Raw genomic sequence first — 19,562 nt, 5'->3', positions numbered from 1 at the left:
ACGGGGCTGTATCCTTCCACAGACATGTGTTGAAGGGCCCACCCTAGGGGGAGGGATCTGGAGACAGGCCTTGGGGAGGGTGCTCAGTTACAGTAGGAGGAGGTCATCAGCTGGAGCCTTGCCGGTGGGCCTGGTATCCTTTCAGGAGATCCCATGTTCTCTGGCCTACCACAATGCTATCCATGGGATAGCTTCGTGAGGATGTGTGGAGATGGTGATTGCCTGTAGACGGCACAGCATCCTCACCAGGCCCCTGGACACCTGGATGGGGCCTTGAATAGGGCTTGGGTGCCCAGACCCTAGGCCGGGGGTGGACCCCTAATCCGTGAAAGCTGATGCCATTGTCCCACATTTTCAGATAACAAACAAAATATCAGGAATGTATTTTAAGGACGTTCCTGATCAAGAATATTTAATGGGGGACGGGGAGGTGGTAGAGCAGAGTCCTTGTGCAGGGAGCTATGCTGCAGCCTATCCCGAGATCGGCATAAGGAGTCCCAGCACTCAGGAGATAGAGGGAGGAGGATCAGAAATCCAAGGCTACCCTCAGCTAGATAGTGAGTTCACGATCAGTCTGGGATGTGTGAGACCCTATCAAGAAAAAGAGAGAAGAAGGAAGGAAGGAAGGCAGGCCAACTCCTCCTAGATAACAAGTGGGGCCTGAAAGTGGGGAGCCAACTTGGACATTGAACTAGACATGGGTGGCCTTTATCCCCATCACAACCAATGCCCCTTCTCATAACAAACATTTTAGAAGGTTCTGTGTAATCTTGACACCGAATTTATATGCCATTTAACCAGCTTATGTAATCTGCATGGGAAGATGAACGATCATACCTGTGGAGGTCAGAGGTCAACCTCCAGCTTTCTTCCTTGGTAGCTGTCCACCTCGTTGCTTTGCTTTGCTTTGCTTTGTTGAGACAGGGTCTCTCATTGGCCCAAGGCTCACTGATCTAGGTAGACCAGCTGGCCAGCAAGCCCCGAGAACTGTCCTGTCTCGCTCCCCAGTGCTGGGGTCACTAGAGTGTGCCACACCTCTAGCTTTTTGCGTGGATTCTGTGGATTGCACTCAGATCCCCGTGCTTGTGTGGAAAGCACTTTACCAACTGAGCCATCTCCTCAGCCCTTGCTTACATATATTTTTAAATCGGACAAAATGTTCTTAATATAAAATTTGTTAAAATGAAGTAATTTAGAAGATACACTTTTGAGCCTGCGGTCAGAAGTCTGGAAGTCTCAGACGCTACACGTTTGATGGCTGCTAAGGCTCTCTTGGATGGGCCACCTCTCTGCCGGGCCTTTCCTCTGCACGGGCTTGGAGAATGATCACTCTTATTCTTATAAGGACACAGGTTTGACCTGATGACACTTGTGACTTCAGCTGACCCCAGCATCTCCCTAGAGTCCCCCTCACCAAATACAGTCACCCTAGGGGTGAACCTCATTATACAAACTGGGGGTGCAGAGGTCAGAGCACAACAGCCAGGAAGGTGTCATGTGTGTGCTCCAGGGAGCACAACCCGGGGAGGAAGAGAGTTGTCCGAGAGGAAAGGGGGTGGGGGGGGTTATAGAAAATCACAAGGAGTCCAGAGGCTGAGAGAGCAGCGGCCAGAGGGTAGTTGAGGCCAGGCCTAGCAGAGCCTGGTGGGCAGCTGGTTTGGGATTTGGCCCCTGGATCATCGAAAAGCCATCAGAATTGTAAGACAGAGGAGGTGACCTGGCTTGCATCTCAGAGGCTACGTGACCACTGTAGGGTGAGGAGACAGCAGAAGATCAATTTAAACCTGTCTTTGGCCTTGGGGGGGGGGGGGGCGAGGAGGGTAAAATTTTGTGTTTGAACACGCTATCTTGCTAAACGTCTCATTTTTTTCAATTGGATAGCGCGTGCAGGAGGTCATCTGTAGCTGATTTCCAAGAGCCATCTTAGTCTGCTCTGGTTTCTTGGCACTGAGCAGAGAGAGCTAGATGATTTGGTACCCCAGTCCTGTTGCTTGCTGGCACACAGCTTCAGGCAGACCCTGGCTCTCAGGCTGGATGGTGTTCTCTGGGGAACTGGTTCTGCTGTGGGCTGGGTGCTGTGGGCTGGGGCTGAGGACGGTCCTGGGATGAAGTCATTGTTTGGTCAGCAGAAGCTGCTGGTGTCACTGTTGGCGCACCCTCTCTTCCCACCTCACTCTCCCATGGCTCCCCACTGAGGTGACTGTTTCGCCCACACTGATTTTTTTTTAACCTCCTCTGAAACCCACAGTCTCTGTTTTTCTGCTCCAGAAATTCCTACTCTGCTGAAATGTGGATTGGTACAGCACCCATGTGTTCCTATTCCCTGGTCCTGTAACCCCCAGGTCTATGTCTGTGTGTATTCATGTGATACGTGAGTCAGTGTGTACAGACATATGTGTGTATGTGGGGAAGTGTCCCTTTGTGGCACCCGGAGACCCCTCCCAGCCACACCTCCGCTGCTCCCATGAACTGCAGCCCTGGGTCTGGCTGCTCAGGAGGGCTGCAAAGCCCCCACCGCCGCACATCTGAGTCCGCACCGGCTGCTTGGTCCTTAAACTTGTCCAGGCTGCTCCCCTGGCCTCGTGACACCCCCCCCCCCCGTAACCAAGACAGGCTCAAGGATGAAAATAACCCAGAGGGGAGCCCCATCTCGGCGCCAGGGGAGGGGCCTGTCCTCCAGGCCCAGATGCTAGGAATTTGCTTCACTGAGGCTCCAGCTGCTCACTCTCAGTGTCAGGTGACCTGCCAGTGTTGCTGAGCCCTCGTGGCAGCGTTGCATGTTGGGAAAGATGGGCAGGGGTCTAGGCAGGGTCTGAAAGAGGCAGTGGAGTCCCGGATTCCGATGCCCAGCATAGAGATGCTGGAATGTCAGTGTGTAAAATGGGGACATGTGTGTGTGTGTGTGTGTGTGTGTGTGTGTGTGTGTGTGTGTCTGTGTGTACACGTGCATGCACACACTACATGGATGTATTGTGTCCATGTGCATGCGTGTGCCTGTGTCTGCATGTTCTCTAATCTTCCCATGCCCCTACTCCTTCCACCAACTTTGAAGCCGTGAAATCTGAAGCCTTGAGTGGTACCCAGCGTCACTCGGTGAGCCCGAGCCAGGAGCTTGCGGAAGTCTGTGGCCTTGTAGTCTTTGTCTGAGTCTCCCTGGTGGTGACTGAGGACTCAGCTGCTGGGAGTACTTCGGACCCTCTGGAGCAGGGAACAGGTGCAGAGGCCTCCTAAGACAGCATCGCCTCGGCACTGCACTTCTAGGATGGCTGCAGCCTTTCTGTCAACATCCCGCCAGGAACCATCTCAGGCTGTGGACCACACAGAAACAAGGCCTGGCTAATTGCCAGTAACATTTTATTTATGCAAACAGGTGCCAAAGCCGAGTGTGCCAGCTCCCAATACCCACACCGTGCCAGCAGGGCCTGGAGAGCAGCTGTAGCTCCCACCAGCGCTGTCCACACCACTGAGTCATACAAAATAACCAGAGAACATTCCTGGCCTCTCGTGTGTCAGTGTATAGGGACAGGCGGGAGGCCAGTGTGGCAGTGAGGTTAGAATGGAGATGACCAGATCCCTCCAGGCCAGAGTGTTCAAGGGCCAGAATGAGACACTTGACAGTGTCCCCGCCCCCTACTCTGACAGGGGACATTCCCTTAACAGATGTCTACTAGGGGTACAAACGAACAAAGCCTCCTGCCAGCCCTTAGTGGACAGAGAGCAGAAGAAATAAGTCTGTGTGTGTAGTATGTGAGCCACAGAGACTCAGGGGATGTTTGTTACCGCAGCTCACCATCGCCTGTCCTAACTGATTCCTGGGGATGCTTGTTACCGCAGCTCACCATCACGGCCTGAGTGAGCTATTTGCGTGGAAGGTGAAAGTTATAACTGGACTAGTTCCCATGGTGAGGAAGCTGGGCCCTGTCTAGTCTCTTCTGATCTTTCTGTCTCCGTTAGAAAGTGAGACTGGAAATCCCTTCCAGGAGCTAGCATGTCTTCAGTATCTTTTAAATCTCTGCCAATATTTATTTCTAATAAAACAGGGGCAAGTCCCAGGTATGGGGTCTTCCGCAGGCAACACTATTTTGCTAGGACTGGAAACTTGTTTTCCGCATCATTTCTTCTTTTTCATGTGTTTATCATTAAGGCCGAATGGTACCCATTCTGCAGTTTTCTTCTTCGGCGTCTGTGGGTAAACACCGTGATGGCATTATGGCTTTATAGTGAGAAGCTTTAGGGAAATGTGAGTTCGAAACGGACACAAGGAAATGTGAAGTAAGATGAAATGGTATCGACTTGGGAATAAGGTGACCTTGTCAGGGCCCTAGGGACTTGTGAAGTTGAGACATGTGAGACTGAGGAATCTAGCAAGGTCTTCCCTTCACAGGCAGGGAGGTAGGGGCTCGGAGAGAGCCATCACCCTCACCGGGGGTGACTTGACTCCCCAGGGACCAGGTTTTACAATTCAGAGCCTGGGTCATCTGTGTACCCTTGACACCGTCCCTGCTAAGAATTGGATGGAACACCCACACAGCAGGGAAGAATTGTGTCTGTGGATAAAAGAATGTGAGTTCACCACCTTTGTTCTCCAGGCAGCCAAGAGTCTGTGGGGAAGGCGTCCGAATCGGTCCCTGGCTGCCCAGATCTCTGATAGCTCCGGCACCTTACAGTCTCCTTGATTCTGCAAACGTTTCATTCCAACCCGTCTCTGCCTCTGTCCCCCTAGCCCCCTCAGCACCCTTCCTGAGGGTCAGCACCCAAGTTTTCCTGTTCTTATAGAACACCTTAATCCCGTGGCCTCCTTTAACTTCATTGCATATGTGAAGGCCACTTTCAAATGAGATCACATTCACGGGTACCAGGACTAGGACCCGAATCTGTCTTCTCGGGGACACAGAGTCAACCCCAACATCCTCCTCTGGAGTTTTCTTGCTGAGCAGCAACTGGCTAAGAGTCCAGGCCCCAAGACTCCTGGTCTTTGTAGAAATTGAAACCACCCAGGCGAGGGGCCGAGGAGGCTGCCGGGGGCCAGGCAGCAGCTGGCTATCATTCGTCTCGGCCTCCGGCAGCGGTAGCCCTGCTGTCCAGACCTGGCAAGTTCAGGCTGAGAGGCCATCGCTGCCAGCGAAGGTCAGGGCGCCCTCTTTACTGGATAAATAGACTGCGTCCCAGCCAACCCCTCCTGCGCCACACAGTATCTCTTTCAAAGATCTCAAAATATCCAAGCAGACCATAGCGAATTGACTTTATTGTTTTAAAACCAGCCCCTTCTAGCCGTCACCACTTCTCCCCCAGGGGAAAAATTCATAATGAACATCCCCACAGTGCGCACCTCTGTCCTCTTCTCCAATGTCAGCCCTGAGGCCACTGCAATTCATGGTTATGCCCTGATGCTTGGCATTTATTTAACATTTAGCTGTCACCCGCTTTGATCACACCACCACCCGTCAGTGGCCAATTTAGTGGCAGGTACCAAATGAATACACTTCGGGCTTCCTGGACCAGGCAGGGGACCAGGCTGAGGCTCTGGCCGTGGTTCACCCCTCTGGTCTTAGTCCCCTCTTCAATGCCTATAAGCTGTTCCCACTTGGCAGATAAGAAAACTGAAACTCTCGGGAAGGAAGTCACAAGGCTGGGCAGTCAGGGCAGGGCAAGAACAGGCCAGGAAGCACTGGGCCGGGGCAGATTGAGTTCAGGGCTTGCTCCTTCCTTCCTTCCTTCCTTCTTCCATCCTTCCTCTGTTTCTGTGTGTCTCTCTGTGTGTGTCTCTCTATGTGCACCTGTCTGTTTCTCTCTTTCTGTCTCTTTCTCTTTATTTCAATGTAGGTCTGGGGAAATGAACTCAGATCCTATTTACACAGCATGTACTTTCTGACTGATCCATCTCCTCAAGTCAACCAATGCCTCATCCTCCCCTACCACTCCCCTGAGACAGGGTTTCTCTGTGTAGCCCTAGCTGTCCTAGAACTCACTCTGTAGAACAGTCTAGTCTCAAACCCAGAAATCCACCTGCCTCTGCTTCTGAAATGCTGAGATTAAAAGCGTGCACCTCTATGCTCATCCCAAGAGAAGCTTTTCAATTACAGAGTTTAAAATAACTTTTTCCAGTAGGCTCACACTATAGGGCTAGTTTTGGTCAACACAGACAGGAACGTGGTTTTGCCTCTGACGCCCTCAGTAGCACAACTTGGCTCAACCTGAAGCAATAGTTGTATAGTGATTCCCTTCTAGTGGGAATCCAGTTTCACATCCAGGATCTCATAACACCCAGGTAAGCAAGTTTAGGGGTTCAGTGTGGAGCCTCTGAGTCCACCTCACTTCCCCTCAGTTCTGCCCTTCGTGAGTCCCTTGAGCAGCTGCCACCATTCTCAGGGCCTCGGTTTCCACACTGTGAGATACAGGTGTCGGTGGTCTACCTCACCAGCGCCACACCGAGGATCTGAAGAGACAGGGACCAAGCACAGATCAGGGCTCAGTTCAAAGCAGAACCATTTCCCTGGGTGCTGCGCCTCAGGCGAGCACCAGTCCTGGCACCTTTGGTGGATGCCATTACTACCTTCCAGTACTGACGTGGGACCCATGGGTCTCCCTAACCTGAGATCCATGTGGCTGGGGGCTGTGCTGCAGCAGAAGTTGGTAATCATCCCCAAAGGTCTTCCCATGGAGTCCGAGGAGGTCCCTGAGGTTGAATGAATTGCGTCCTTCCAAGAGGGATCTAGCCCTGAATATGGACTCTGGCTGTGGGTGGAGCAGGCTGACAGAGCAAGCCAGGGCAGAGCCCTGGAGTTGATGCTAGACTCTGAGCCCAGGCTTGGGTCCTCTCTCTGTGTGCATAGCAGGTTAGCAGGGCAAGTCTGTCTTGCTTCAGCTTACTGTGTTCACCTATTGGCCATGTCTCTGGCCTGTCTGCCACTTTTAAGGCCCCTGTGACCCCCATGAAACTCACCTAGGTAATCCAGGTGCACTGCCCTAATTGAAGGTCAGCTGACAACAACCTCCATGCCATCTTCAGCCTCGGCTCCCCTTGCCATATAGCCCACGCAGTCACAGGCTCCAGCAACAAGGGCCGGCTGGTTGCGTGTTGGAGTATGACCAGACACTGCAATGGGAACAAAAGAGATGGGCACTGCCCTGCCCTCTGGTGCTCACTCACATCTAACAGGCAAAGGCCCACAGTAATCTTCTTTTGATTTGTTTGGTATTCAAACATGTTCGTGGAAGGGGGGATCACATATGGACAAGCATGTGTGTAGGCCAAAGATCAATGGCAGGCATCTTCTTCAGTCACTGTCCGATTTATTTATTTATTTGTTTGTTTGTTTGTTTGTTTGTTTGTTTGTTTGTTTTGAGGTAGGGGCTCTCCCTAACCCTGGAGCTAGTTGCCTTGGCTAGCCCAGCCAGCAAGCTCCCCAGTCTCCTGTCCCTGCCTCGAATATGCCACAGTTACAGGAATGTTTCCCCATGCCTGTGGTTTACATGGGCTCTGGGGATCCAAACTTGTGCAGGCCCTTCCCTCCCCTCACTGAGTCATTGCCTCAGGCTGCTTTTCTTTTTCTTCTTCTTCTTCTTCTTCTTCTTCTTCTTCTTCTTCTTCTTCTTCTAATTTAATAAAATTTTCTATAGCTGGGCATGGTAGCATACACCTTTAATCCCAGCCCTCAGGAGGCAGAGGGCAGGCAGTTCTCTGTGAGTTCAAGGCCAGCCTTGTCTACAAATCAAGTTCCAGGACAGCCAGGACTAAACAGAGAACTCCTGTATCAAAGAAGAAGAAGAAGAAGAAGAAGAAGAAGAAGAAGAAGAAGAAGAACAAGAACAAGAACAAGAAGAACAAGAACAAGAAGAAGAACAAGAAGAAGAACAAGAAGAAGAAGAAGAGAAGAGAAAAGAAAAGAAAAGAAAAGAAAAGAAAAGAAAAGAAAAGAAAAGAAAAGAAAAGAATCCTAGTGTTTCAGGGGCCAATAGAGTCACATAGAAAAACAGAGTTGGGGTGGGCTGAGAAACTGGTTAGACCAGAGAAGGCCTGGGTCAGAAGATGATCTGAGCAAAGGGAAAAGGACAGCAGGTGGGTCCTATGGGAAGACACAGGGAAGGGCATTCCAGACAGGGAACAGCCCCCTGCAAAGGTGGCACTCTTGGGGACTGAGGAATGACAGAGTCGTCATGGCCAGAACTGAGGAGGTGAGAGACAAAAAGAGAAGCAGTGAGGCTGGGGGATGGACCAGGAGGACCCTGTCTGTGTCTGCAAGGAAGTCAGACAGGGCTAAGGGACAGTCAAAATGGGCTCTCTGTTATTTCCCAGGCCGCTGCAGCAAGTGTTGCAACCTAAGGGACCTGAGACAGCCCATATTATTTCCATGTGGTTCTGGAGGACAGAAGTATGAAGTGAGTTATAGGAGGGTCCCAACTGGAAAGCCACCAGGTTGCCCCCTGCCCCCCTCCCCCACCCCACTATCTTGCCCTGTGGGATTCCGTTCAGGGTCCCTGTGTCTTTCTCTACCTCTCTTGGGAACCCTGGCACGGGTTTAAGGGTCCTGTCACAGCTGCTAAGACCCTTTCCATGCTAGGGCACATTCTGTGGGGCCTGTGTTTAGGAGGACACAGTTCGGCGCTACACAGGTTCCAGCAGAACCTGAATGTGATGAGCCCTCTGGGATATAAGACTAGGCCTGAGAGAGCAGTTGCTGGTTGGGGTGGGGAGAGAGGGGAGAGCTGCAGCAGGACAAAAAGGAGAACCACCCCAGCCCCAGAGGAGCAAGGGAGAGTCCAGAAGCAACCCAGCACTGACCCAGACTAGAGGACATGTGTGTCCTGAGTCCTAAGGTTGGAGGGCCATCGGACCTCTGTGCTCCCAGCCACATGGGTTCCAACTTATAGATGGATAAGTGGGCTTTTCTGCCTGTAGCAGTGCTCCCGGAACAGAGACAGAGAGGACAGAGGAACCTGAAAGGGGGGGGTTGTTTGTATGTGTGACACTTGCCTACATGCAAGTATGCTCACTATGGCGAAGTGGCAGAGCTGGCTGTCCCCACCACTTGGAAGCTCAGGTCCCACGGTGTGACTGAGCCCACATCTCCGTGGGCGGACTCTAAGGCGCCCTCATCCCACTGTCTGCTCAGCTTCTCTGCCCCCTGAACACTTCGCTAAGCTTGGGGCTCCTCCCCACGCCTACAGGAGAGCCCTGGGTAGCACTTTCTCCTACCAGCCTCTTAAAAATGAGAATGGAGACTTCTACAAACAGGACATAGGACAAAGCAATGACGAGAGGCTGAGGAGCATCTCACGGGCAGAGTGTGGATGAGGTCCTGGAACCAGTGCCTGGCAAAGGGGAAAGGGAGGAGAGGGGGGAGAGAGAGACTGTGTTCTCAGGGCCCAAGTTTATTTATTTTTATTCTTCTGTCATATGTAACTGCCATCTCCCCCTCCCTCCACTCTTTCCAGTTCCTTCCCTCAACAAGTTCGTTATTTTTAAAAACTGTTTTACTATTTCACGTGTGTGGATGTTTTGCCTGCATCGATGGTCTGTGTTCTACACGTATGCCTAGGATCCCTGGAGGTCAGAAGAGGGCATTTGGTCCCCTGGAGCTGGAGTTAAGGATGGTTGTGACCTACCATGTAGGAACTGAGAAATGAACCCAGGTAAAGGCAGCCAGTGCTCTTAACCGCTGAGCCGTCTCTCCAGCAGTGAGTGTATGTCTTAACACGGGCCATATAGATCATGTAAAGAATTTAGGAAATTTCTGGGATAGCCAGGGCTACAAAGTCTCAGTCCTCCAGTGCAGCGGTCACGGAATGTCACAGCTGATGGCTTCTTCCTTGTTCCTGGTGTGGTTGGAGGAGCCCCTCCTCCCAAACCATCCCAGTAAGACACGGGCCTGTAGAAGCCAGCCTGGCACACCCCACGTCTCAGTCCAGATAAAGCCAGGAGCCAGGAGGACCAAAGAGAGGTCAGGGCACACACAAGTGGCTTGTTTGGTTTCTGTTTGTGCTTGTGTTTGTTTTGTTTTGCTTTTTAGTTTTTTCAGACAAGGTCTCATGTCTAGGCTGGCCTCAAGTTCACTGTGCAGTTGAGAATGACCTTGAACTTCTGCTCCTCCTGCCTTCACACCCAGGCGTACCATCACTCCTAGGCTGTGTAGTAGCGGGGACTGGACCCAGGGCATTGTGAAAGCTGGATAAGCACTCCATCAGCTGAGCCATGTTCCCTGACCACACTGACCTGTTTGATGAACGTAGCTGAAGTGTCTGAGTGACTGGCCCTTCCTTTGGGTGCCTGGTGTTCCTCATGGCTGCTGTGTCAGCTCATTTGGGGCATGATCAGGTCAAGTGGGACACTGCAACCCTGACATGTCTCGTGGCCGCTAACAGGAGCCTCGAGCAAGCCCTCCACCCTTGGCCCAGTGTTCACCCTGTGTGGACACTAAGCACAGAAGATGTGTAGGACACGGGGGTGGACATTGTCCGGCAAGGACCTCAAAGCTAGGAAGTAAGCATGGACTCCGCGCCAAGGTCGCAAGGGCTTAAAAACACCCCACCCTTCCCCGTGACAGCAGCAGGAGAGAAGTAACACCCCATTTAGAGACTTTGGGATCGGTTCACCTGTGAGGATGGGAGGTGGAGACAGGGAGAAGTGGAAATAAATCCTGCTGAGATGAAAGCTGAGGTCGACAGCTGCTCGGACCATCACCCTCTAATGGCAGCATGAGATTTGAAGGCGAGTAATAAATTATAGCTTGAAGGACCCCAGAGCTTGAGGCTTTGATCTGAAAGCAGAAACAGCATGTGGGGTGGGGGAGTCAGCCCTCACCTTAGTGATCTCCCCCTCTTCCTGGGGGACTTTAGGGGAGCCCCTTGGATTGAGTGGGCCAGTGGAGTGTCTTTGCTTCTTCCTGGAAAGCCAGAGCAGGAGGCTTTGTGGGTGCTGAGCTGGGATGTGCGGAGGACCCAGCTGTAGTCAGTGTTTTCCGAGACTCTGGCTCTGCCGGCGGCAGGCACAGCCTGTGTGATCTCAGAGGCTTCCCCAGGTCGCCTCTGAGGGCCTTCCACCAAGCCTTGACTTTCTTTGTAAAGAACCAGTTTGGAGAAGTTTCTCTTTACTGCAAGGAAGTATTAGCCTAGAGACTGTAACATGGCTTATGCGACAACCACCCCTTCACAAAGCAGGTGTTGGCCTTTCTTTGCCCTGAGGTGACACCCTGACTTCTGTCAGATTGTCCCCTATCTACTGAGCACAGTCAGCCAGGAGGTTACTAAAGTATATTTTCAAAGTCCTGAACTGATATGTTGGTCTTGGGCGAAAGGCTAGTGTCCCTAACTACCCAAAAACTAACTCGGGAAGTCCCCTGCGGTGGAATAACCACAAGGTCTGCTGTGGGTGGCGTGAAGGAGAAGAATATCAGACAAGGTTTCCCTGCGTGGCCCACGCTGGCCTGTGCACATCCACGGACTAGAAGTTGACTCAAAATCAAACATGTGGCGGTCCAGGGGTCCCTGGCAGCATTTGCCCATGTTTTGTGGGTAACTTCACTGCAGCCTTGGATGGGAACACATGCTGGGGCCGCCATCCTGCCACGAGACACCAGCAAACACCCCCTGATGCACTGACTCAGACTCGAGGCTGTCCCACATTACAGGACTGCAGCAGCCGCCACCGCTGTGTGTCAGAGTGCTGCCAGGAAAGAAAGGCCCTTCTGCCCCTCACCAGCACCCCTCGGCACCGGACAAACATCCCATCTTGTGACCACGAGGACACACTTCCCTCTGCCGTGCGCAGTAAGCCGACATGCGTGGCAGAGATCAGCTCTAAAATGAGCTTCTTTAGGATTTATTCTGTGTGCTGGTGATCTGTAGGCCTGTGAGTTCATGTAAAGCTCTTGGCTGAAAAGGGGTCTCTGGTGGAGAGCTGAAGCGTGCTCGGAAAGCCTTTCTGTCCTATGACCCTCTGCTGAGCTAAACCTCAAACACCCAGGCCCTGTCCCAGGGGTCAGGAGCTGCCTCGCCACTCTGCCGCCTGTACCCTCTCTGCTGGCACTGTCTTTTTATCTCTATCACCACTGCATGTGGTAGGACAGAGGCTGGCTTTCTGCTCAACAGCCTCCTGGCTCTTCTGCCCTCCCCTTCTACCTACATTATACCAGCCTATGTGACAGCCCTGGGGATAGAACCACCTCTGAGGACTCAAGACTGTTTCCCAGCCAGCTAAATACGCCTCACACGACCAGTGAATGAGGCCATTGTGAGATTTAGCAATGGATCTGACTGAACCCAATTTCCACCTCCCTTTCTGTCTTAGTCAGTGTTTTATTGCTATGAAGAGACACGGCGACCATGGCAACACTTATAAAAGAAAACATTTAACTGGGGCCGCCTTTCAGTTTCAGAGGTTTAGTCCATTGTCATCATGGTGGAAAGCACGGCAGGCGGGCAGGCATGACTCTGGAGATGTAGCCGAGCGTTCTAGATATGGATCTTCCGGCAGCAGAGAGAGACAGAGACGCTGGGCCTGGCTTGGGCTTTCTAAAGTCTCAAAACCCACCCCCAGTTCCACACTTCCTCCAGGAAGGCCACACCTCCTAATCCCTCCCAAGCAGTGCCACTCCCTGATGTCCAAGCATCCATGAGCCTGTGGGAGCCGTTCTTTTTCAACCAGCACACCCAGCCCTGCACTGCACGGAGGCTGGAATCCTGAGTCTCCCTGCCTATACATCCCTGTTTGTCTCAGAGCCTAGAACTCAGCCTGGGTAGGTCAAGCTCTGTACTCACTCATACTCTACTGTCTAACGTTATCACTAATGTAGCTCAGGCTAGCTGCCAACTCATCACAATCCCCATCCTCAGCCTGCCAAGAGGGGAAAGAATGCAAGTCCTCATTAGAGTTTGTTGATTGCCTACTCTGGATGGCTCTGTCCCAAGAACCTAGTTTCTTAGAATCTTTGTCAGATGCTAACCAGGTGACACACACTTAGCTCCATCGTACAGAAGGGAAACTGGGGCTTAGAAAAATCACCCGCTCATCTGCAGGCATCAGGGAAAATCATCAGTTTCCTGTGAGTTCCCTGCTGTCTTCCAAGCGCTAAGCTCTGAAGGCTCTGAAGGTGCCTCAGATTCAACCAGTGAGTGTTTGGGGGAGGGGAGAATGAAGGATGCCCAGGATGAAGGCTTGAGGTGGGAGGCAGGGCCAGGGCGAGGTGGGGCGGGGCCTCGGCAGGGCCAGGCCTCCAGCTCTTACTCTTCAAAGCTTTGCCTTCTGGGAATAGACAAAGCATAATTAAAAAGGATAAATTTTTAATCTCAAGAACTAGATGTAAGCCCCAGTTATTGTGCTCTTCAGTCACCCAGACCCTTAGGCTTAACTCTGGTACCTAGTCAGAACTAACAAGTGTTTCCCTAGCCACTTTAGGATTTAAAACACGGTTCTTTATTTTGTCCCTTTCCTCCCTGCTGTATCCCAGCCTTCAAGTGAGGCTGAACAAGGCAGTTTAAAACATGTTGGGGTTAATCACACTTCCAATGGCGTTCTCCCAAACCCTGAGGTTTGGGACACTGGGCTTAGGACGCCAGGTAGGTACATTTGGAAAACACTGGTTATTGAGAACAAAACTTCAGTCCCAGGAAAGAGATGATTGAGGCCATTATGATACGGGAGAATCAGCATCTTACACACTGTAAACACGCAGACACTCCCCTCTGCTTGCTGTTTGTAAAAGCTCTCTGTCAAGGTCTTTTACAAAGGATCAGTTGGGGTTTTTTGTTGTTTCATGTAATTTACCTACTGGGTACAAGTGTCCTGAGACATATATGTAAATCTCCAAAAGCTTTCTGTATACTTAGAAAATACACAAGCATCTTTAACAAACTTGTGAACATGCACACAAAGGAGTGGAACACGGGTACTTAGGAGAGTCTGTGGCTTTCTGGACCGTGGGTGGTGTCTAGGACCCAGGGTGCGTGGGGCTCCTGGGGCTCCTTCTCCCATCAACTTTATTTTCTTTACACAAGTTCTGCATTCCCTTCACCCAGCTCTGCTCCTCTCTCCCCCAGATACATTGCAGATAGTTGTCTGCCCTCGGAGGGTGGCTCTCATGGGACCCCTCAATTAGCTAGATATAAGCGGGTCATAGAAGAGCCAGCATGGCCACCCAGTTCTCTGCCTGCTGATGGGATCTTTCATTTCCACACACACACACTCTCAGCCATCATGGTATCTATCAAAAGGGCCTTCCTCAGCCAGGCGGTGGTGGCACAGGTCTTTAATCCCTGTGCTCGGGAGGCAGGGGCAGGTGGATTTCTGAGGTCAAGGCCAGCCTGGTCTACAGAGCAAGTTAAAGGACAGCCAGGGCTACAAAGAGAAACCCTGTCTCAACGCCCGCCCCCAAAAGGAAGAGCCTTCCTCATTCATCTAGCAGCCTGATCTTGCACTTTGGGCCTAAGGTTTTAATCGAACCTCTTTTCCTTATAGAGTAACCTGCCTCCAGTGTTTCCTTATAGTAATAAAAAAAAAAAATAAAAATATAAAAAAGAACAAAACAAACAAAAAAAAACCACAGAGAAAAACAGTTTCAGACACCTCACAGTTACTGCTTGTGAGTGATGGGAATTGATAGAAAATAAATCAATGAAAAGAGGTGGGGAAAATAAGAAAAAGGGACCATAGAATGAATCACTTCGTTAGCATCTCCGTGTGAGGTGGCAAAGCAATGTAGGCCATGCAAGCATGAGGACCTGAGTTCAAATCCGTAGCACGTCCATAAAAAGCCATGCACAGCGGCACTGCCTGTATTCCCAGCACCGGGAAGGTTGATACAGAAAGATCCCTAGGCCCTGTCTTCCCTTTAAGGGCACAACCAGGGCCCATTGTATCTCTCCTTTTGTCTAGAACCTGTCACATCGCCACAGCTAGCCACAAAAGAGGCTGGGCGTTGCAGAGCTTATTCTAACCAGCCTGTGTCTAGCTGAGAGCATTCTGCTTCTGAGAGAGGGTGGAAGGCAAGGGGGGGGGGGCCTCCGGCAGGACCTGCATTGCCAGCCTCCTGCCTTCCTATCCCTTACCGCATTGTCCCAGCCAGCAATGTCTGCGTCTAACACCCGCCATCAAGATGAGCCTGTGAAACCTTTCCAGGTCCCATGCACTGCGGCCCCAGACTTCATGCCACCTCTTTCTGGGGTCCTCTCCGGCCCAGGAGGGATTCCATGCGGGGCCTGCTTTATTCGGCTCTCCATTCTCCAGATGACCCTGAGTCACAAAGTAAAAATAAACACAGAGCTGTTTAGAGAAAGAGCCAGGGCCTGGCTGTGGCCACCCTTCCTCAGGTCTACCCCAAGTCATCCTTAGTTTCATGCAGAATAGAAGGAGAACACTGGAGCTGGTTGTCATCTTGGGGCAGGGAGGGTCACCAGGGTAACCAGTGAAAGAAAAGGTATTGGCTGAGGATCCTCTGGACCAAGTTCTCAGCGCCGAGGAGATTTCTTTGCCCCAGAAGGAGAGAGGGTAGAGATAAGAGACACAGGCTTGCCACCCTCGAGGTGGCCAGAGTCCCTTCAACCAGGACCTAAGACATGACCTTGAGAGGAATGGGCTAGCCTAGACTTTCCTCCCAGGCTTCTTGTATGCAGGCTAGCCTCGAGGACAGAGTGGGATCTCCGTGGGTCAGAGTAGATCCGAGTGGGTCACACTAGGATAAGATCTGTGCCCTTTAGGAGTAAGGAGCCACCGTGTAGTGGAAGGCAGGAGAGAGGCCTGGTGTGTCTGCCTCCTCTTCTTTGTCCAGCTACTTCCTCTTCCTCCTTTGGACCTCAGTTCAAATGAAGCCTTCCCTGACCCCACCCTTTGTCCAGGCACCATCCAGGTCCTTCGGAGGTGGCTGATGGAAGTGTTAGAGATGAGGAGAGACACCTCCTGCCATCTCTCTTGGATGTGTAGGTAGAGAGCAGGTAGGCATGGTTATTTCTGCACGTGAGAAAACAGAGTTCCCCCCGCCTCCTCCAGAAGGGCAGGCTGAGCCTGTGGCAGAGGCCAAGGGCTGCCGCCAGTGTCTGGCCTTGTGTCTGCCACCACGCCCCTCCCCTGCTCACCCCTGGGTCGGTCTTGGGTGGTCTCCTTCCTGGAATAGGCGGAGGCTTTCTCAGAATCTACCCTTACCCACAATCCAGTCTGTTACCCTGTTGCATTAGACGCAACTTGACATTAAGTTTACGAGGGGAAAGGGCAAAGCTGCCTGCTGTGTGGCTCCTTGGAGGACGGTCCAAGAGGCCTCCGTGGGAGCCAGGCAGGCTTGGGAATTTTGGCCTGGTTGTTTTTCCCAGAGCCCTGTCTGGCTTGCCTGGGCAGCCTAGCTCCTCAGTGTTCCTCTTTCCCAGCGTGATCCAAGATGGGCGCAGGGTTACCTACGCAGATTTAACTTTGGAAGCTCGCGTTTTACTCAGTTAGGAAACCCATTTGTAGAGTGTTGCTAAGCGCTGATGACAGTTTAGCAAAGGACCCAGTGTGTGTTGGGTGTCTATCAGACCCTGGGAGGGGGCCACTGGAAACTGCTTCATCCAGCCACATTTTGATCCCTTTCCTTCCCTTTGTCACTAATTGTTCCTTCCCCATGAGTGCCCCCTTGTTCTTGCTCTTGGGGTAGAACTTCCAGAACAGACCCCAGGGTTCTCAGTGGCTTGTGTTTGCCTGTTTCCCCGGCATGCCTGAAGAGCCGGGTCTCTGGGTGTGGATTTCTGGGCTGGGGGTGATTTTTGTGGAGCAGTTTGGAGGGTGTTACACCAGTCTCGCCTCTACTGCCCCCAGTGAGACATCTATTATGCTTTGGGTTGTCCCCTACACCACAGGATCTGTTTGCTTGAACTTGAGAGTGAATAAAGCTTCTCTCAGATGTACAGCCTGTCAGCCCCGGGACCCTACACAAGCCACAGTCCTCAGCCCGCATTCCTCCACAGAGAAAATGAGAACGGTGATTGACAGGAGGAGGAAGTGAGAGGCCATCACGAAAAGACAAATCCTAGATGATTCTACTAACGGAACCCATAGGCAAACAGAATGGCAGTTACCAGGGGCGGTGGGAGGATGGTTTTTTCCATGTGTATAGGGTTCCCATTCTACAAGAGGCTGGAGATTTTCCAGAATGTTCTAAAAAAGTCTTAGTGATAGATGTTATGAGCCTGAAACACAGTATAAATGCATTTAATGCCCTTTACTGTACACTTTAAACTGGATAAAATGTTCCATCCTTTTTACCACAGTTCAAAAAATAATAATAATTTGGGGCTGAGCATAGCAGCACATGCCTTTAATCCCAACACTGGGAGACAGAGGCAGGCAGACCCCTGAATTGGAGTCCAGCCTGGTCTAGAGATCCAGGACAGACAGGGCTACACAAAGAACCCTGTCCCTGTCCCCCATAAAAAAAAAAGTAAATAAATAAATAATTTATTAAACACACACACACACACACAGGCGCACTAGAATAAAACAATGTTTCAAAACCCGCAGCAAGCAGGCTGACACTGCTGTGCGAAGGGTCACATTTACGGCTCTCCTTACTCCCTCGAAAAATATTCTTTTCCTCATTTACTAGAGCACTGGCTGCTCTTCCAAAGGATCTGGGTTCAATTCCCAGCATCACAGCTGTCTGTAACTCCAGTCCTAGAGGATCTGACAGCCTCTCACACACACACACACACAGAGAGAGAGAGAGAGAGAGAGAGAGAGAGAGAGAGAGATGCAGACAAAACACCAGTGCACATAAAAATTAACAAATGAAAATTTAAAAGAAGAAAGAAAGAAGAAGGAAAGCAGCCAAGGTCAAGAAGCCTTGGCTCGGTAACAGGTTCCACCCCCACCCCAGGCCGGAGAGCCGCATCTGCCTCTCCTTCTCCCTCCCTGACGGGGGTCACGGAGGAAGCCTAACCTGTCCTGTCTTCCTACAGGCACCACAGGGCTCTATCAAGGCGCCAACGGACTGACCAGCACGGCTGGATTTGGGAGCGTGCACCAGGTACACATGGCGCCTGCCAGTTCTCTTCTTGCTTCTCTCTGTAGCTCTTCCCCTTCACACAGGCTCACAAGAGAGCTAACACACACACACACACACACACACACACACACACACAATCCCCACCAGAGACCTGCTTCCTTAGCCCTGGGTTTGGGGAATCCCAGGCGCCAGATCTGACAGAAGATGGCTAGAGATAAAATTACAAGACCCCCAAGGTGTCAGGTCCAGTCGATCTTACCTGAGCCCGAAGCATGTAGCAGCTCTTGAACTCGGGCTGTGAGCGCAGCATGCATGCTTTCTTGGGACCATGAGCCTCTCCAGGGAAGCACACATCTCACTCCCAGGTCTGACGGGAGCTCCATCACTGTTTCACGGGATGCTGGCCTCTGAGGGACTCACTTGGTTTCCCTTGGAGCCGGTTAAGAGTTAGTCTGGAAAAAGAGCCGAACGTGGCGCTGCACACCAGAAATCCAGCCATCAGGAGGGTGAGGCAGGAGGACCAGGAGTTCAAGGTCACCCTCGGCTAGATAGTGTGCTCAAGGCCAGCCTGGGCTACATGAGACCTTGTCTGAAACAGCCAGGAGGAAATTTAACTACGGGCTGGGGAGATGGGCTCGGTGGTTAAGAATAGCAGAAGACTGGAACTTGATTCTCAGTATCCACCTCCGAGCTCACAGCTGCCCGTAACTCCAGCTCCGGGGCACCTGGCACCTTCTGGTCTCTGTGGGCACCTGCACGCATGTGGCATACATCCACACAGACACATACATATAAATGATTTTTATAAAAGAATTAAGCTACAGGGGCTGGAGAGATGGCTCAGTGGTTAAAAGCTCTGGCTGCTCTTCCAGAGGTCTCAGGTTCAACTCCCAGCACCCACATGGCAGCTCACAACTGTCTGTGACTCCATTTCCAGAGGGTCTGACACCCTCACAGAGACATACATGCAGGCGGAAGAACGCCAATCAGTGTGTGTAAAATAAAAATAAACCATTTAAAAAAGAATTAGCCTGCTGATGGAGCGTGCAGCTCAGTGGCGGAGCAGGCTCAAGGGCCTGGGTATCTCCGGGACTTTTGGGGGGACTTGTTAAAGGACCCCCTTATATATTCTTCCTGTGAGTCTGAAATCCCCTCAGACCAGAAGGCTCCTGGGTTTCTGACACACGGACACGTGAGGAGCACACATTCTCTCCTCCGGCTCCATGAACTACACGCACAAACCCGAAGCTTGTACCTGAAACGGGACTCTTCCAGACACAATTCTCGACTCTAGGTGTCGGGCCATTTCACACTAAGAGCTGCCCACAGATTCACACTCCCTTAGAAATCCTGGAGCTGGGGCCCCAGAACTTTCTACGAGTTTCTTGTGGGCAAATCTCTGATGATAATGATGGTGGTGATGATGGTGGTAATGGTGGTGTGGTGATGGTGGTGGTGATGGTGGTGGTGATGGTGGTGATGATGGTGGTGATGATGGTGAGAGTGGTGATGGTGATGATGGTGGTGATGATGGTGATAGTGGTGATGGTGATGATGGTGGTGATGATGGTGGTGATGATGGTGATAGTGGTGATGGTG

At 51.6% G+C, this 19,562-nt stretch overlaps 1 protein-coding gene across 1 annotated transcript in view; it reads left to right on the top strand.

Annotated features, from left to right (window-relative positions):
• Eya2 (EYA transcriptional coactivator and phosphatase 2) overlaps window positions 1-19,562 on the top strand; it is a 92,627-nt gene that overhangs the window by 19,187 nt on the left and 53,878 nt on the right. The window contains exon 5 of the mRNA XM_055596085.1: window positions 17,917-17,984. Within this exon, the coding sequence (XP_055452060.1) occupies window positions 17,917-17,984 (68 nt within the window). The remainder of the gene's footprint in view (window positions 1-17,916; window positions 17,985-19,562) is intronic.

Source organism: Psammomys obesus, unplaced genomic scaffold, assembly GCF_907164565.1.
Source record: "Psammomys obesus unplaced genomic scaffold, mPsaObe1.curated_primary_1811, whole genome shotgun sequence".
Classification (NCBI taxonomy): domain Eukaryota; kingdom Metazoa; phylum Chordata; class Mammalia; order Rodentia; family Muridae; genus Psammomys; species Psammomys obesus.
The sequence above is the reverse complement of the archived record's forward strand: the minus strand, read 5'-3'. Positions and strand labels throughout refer to the sequence as shown.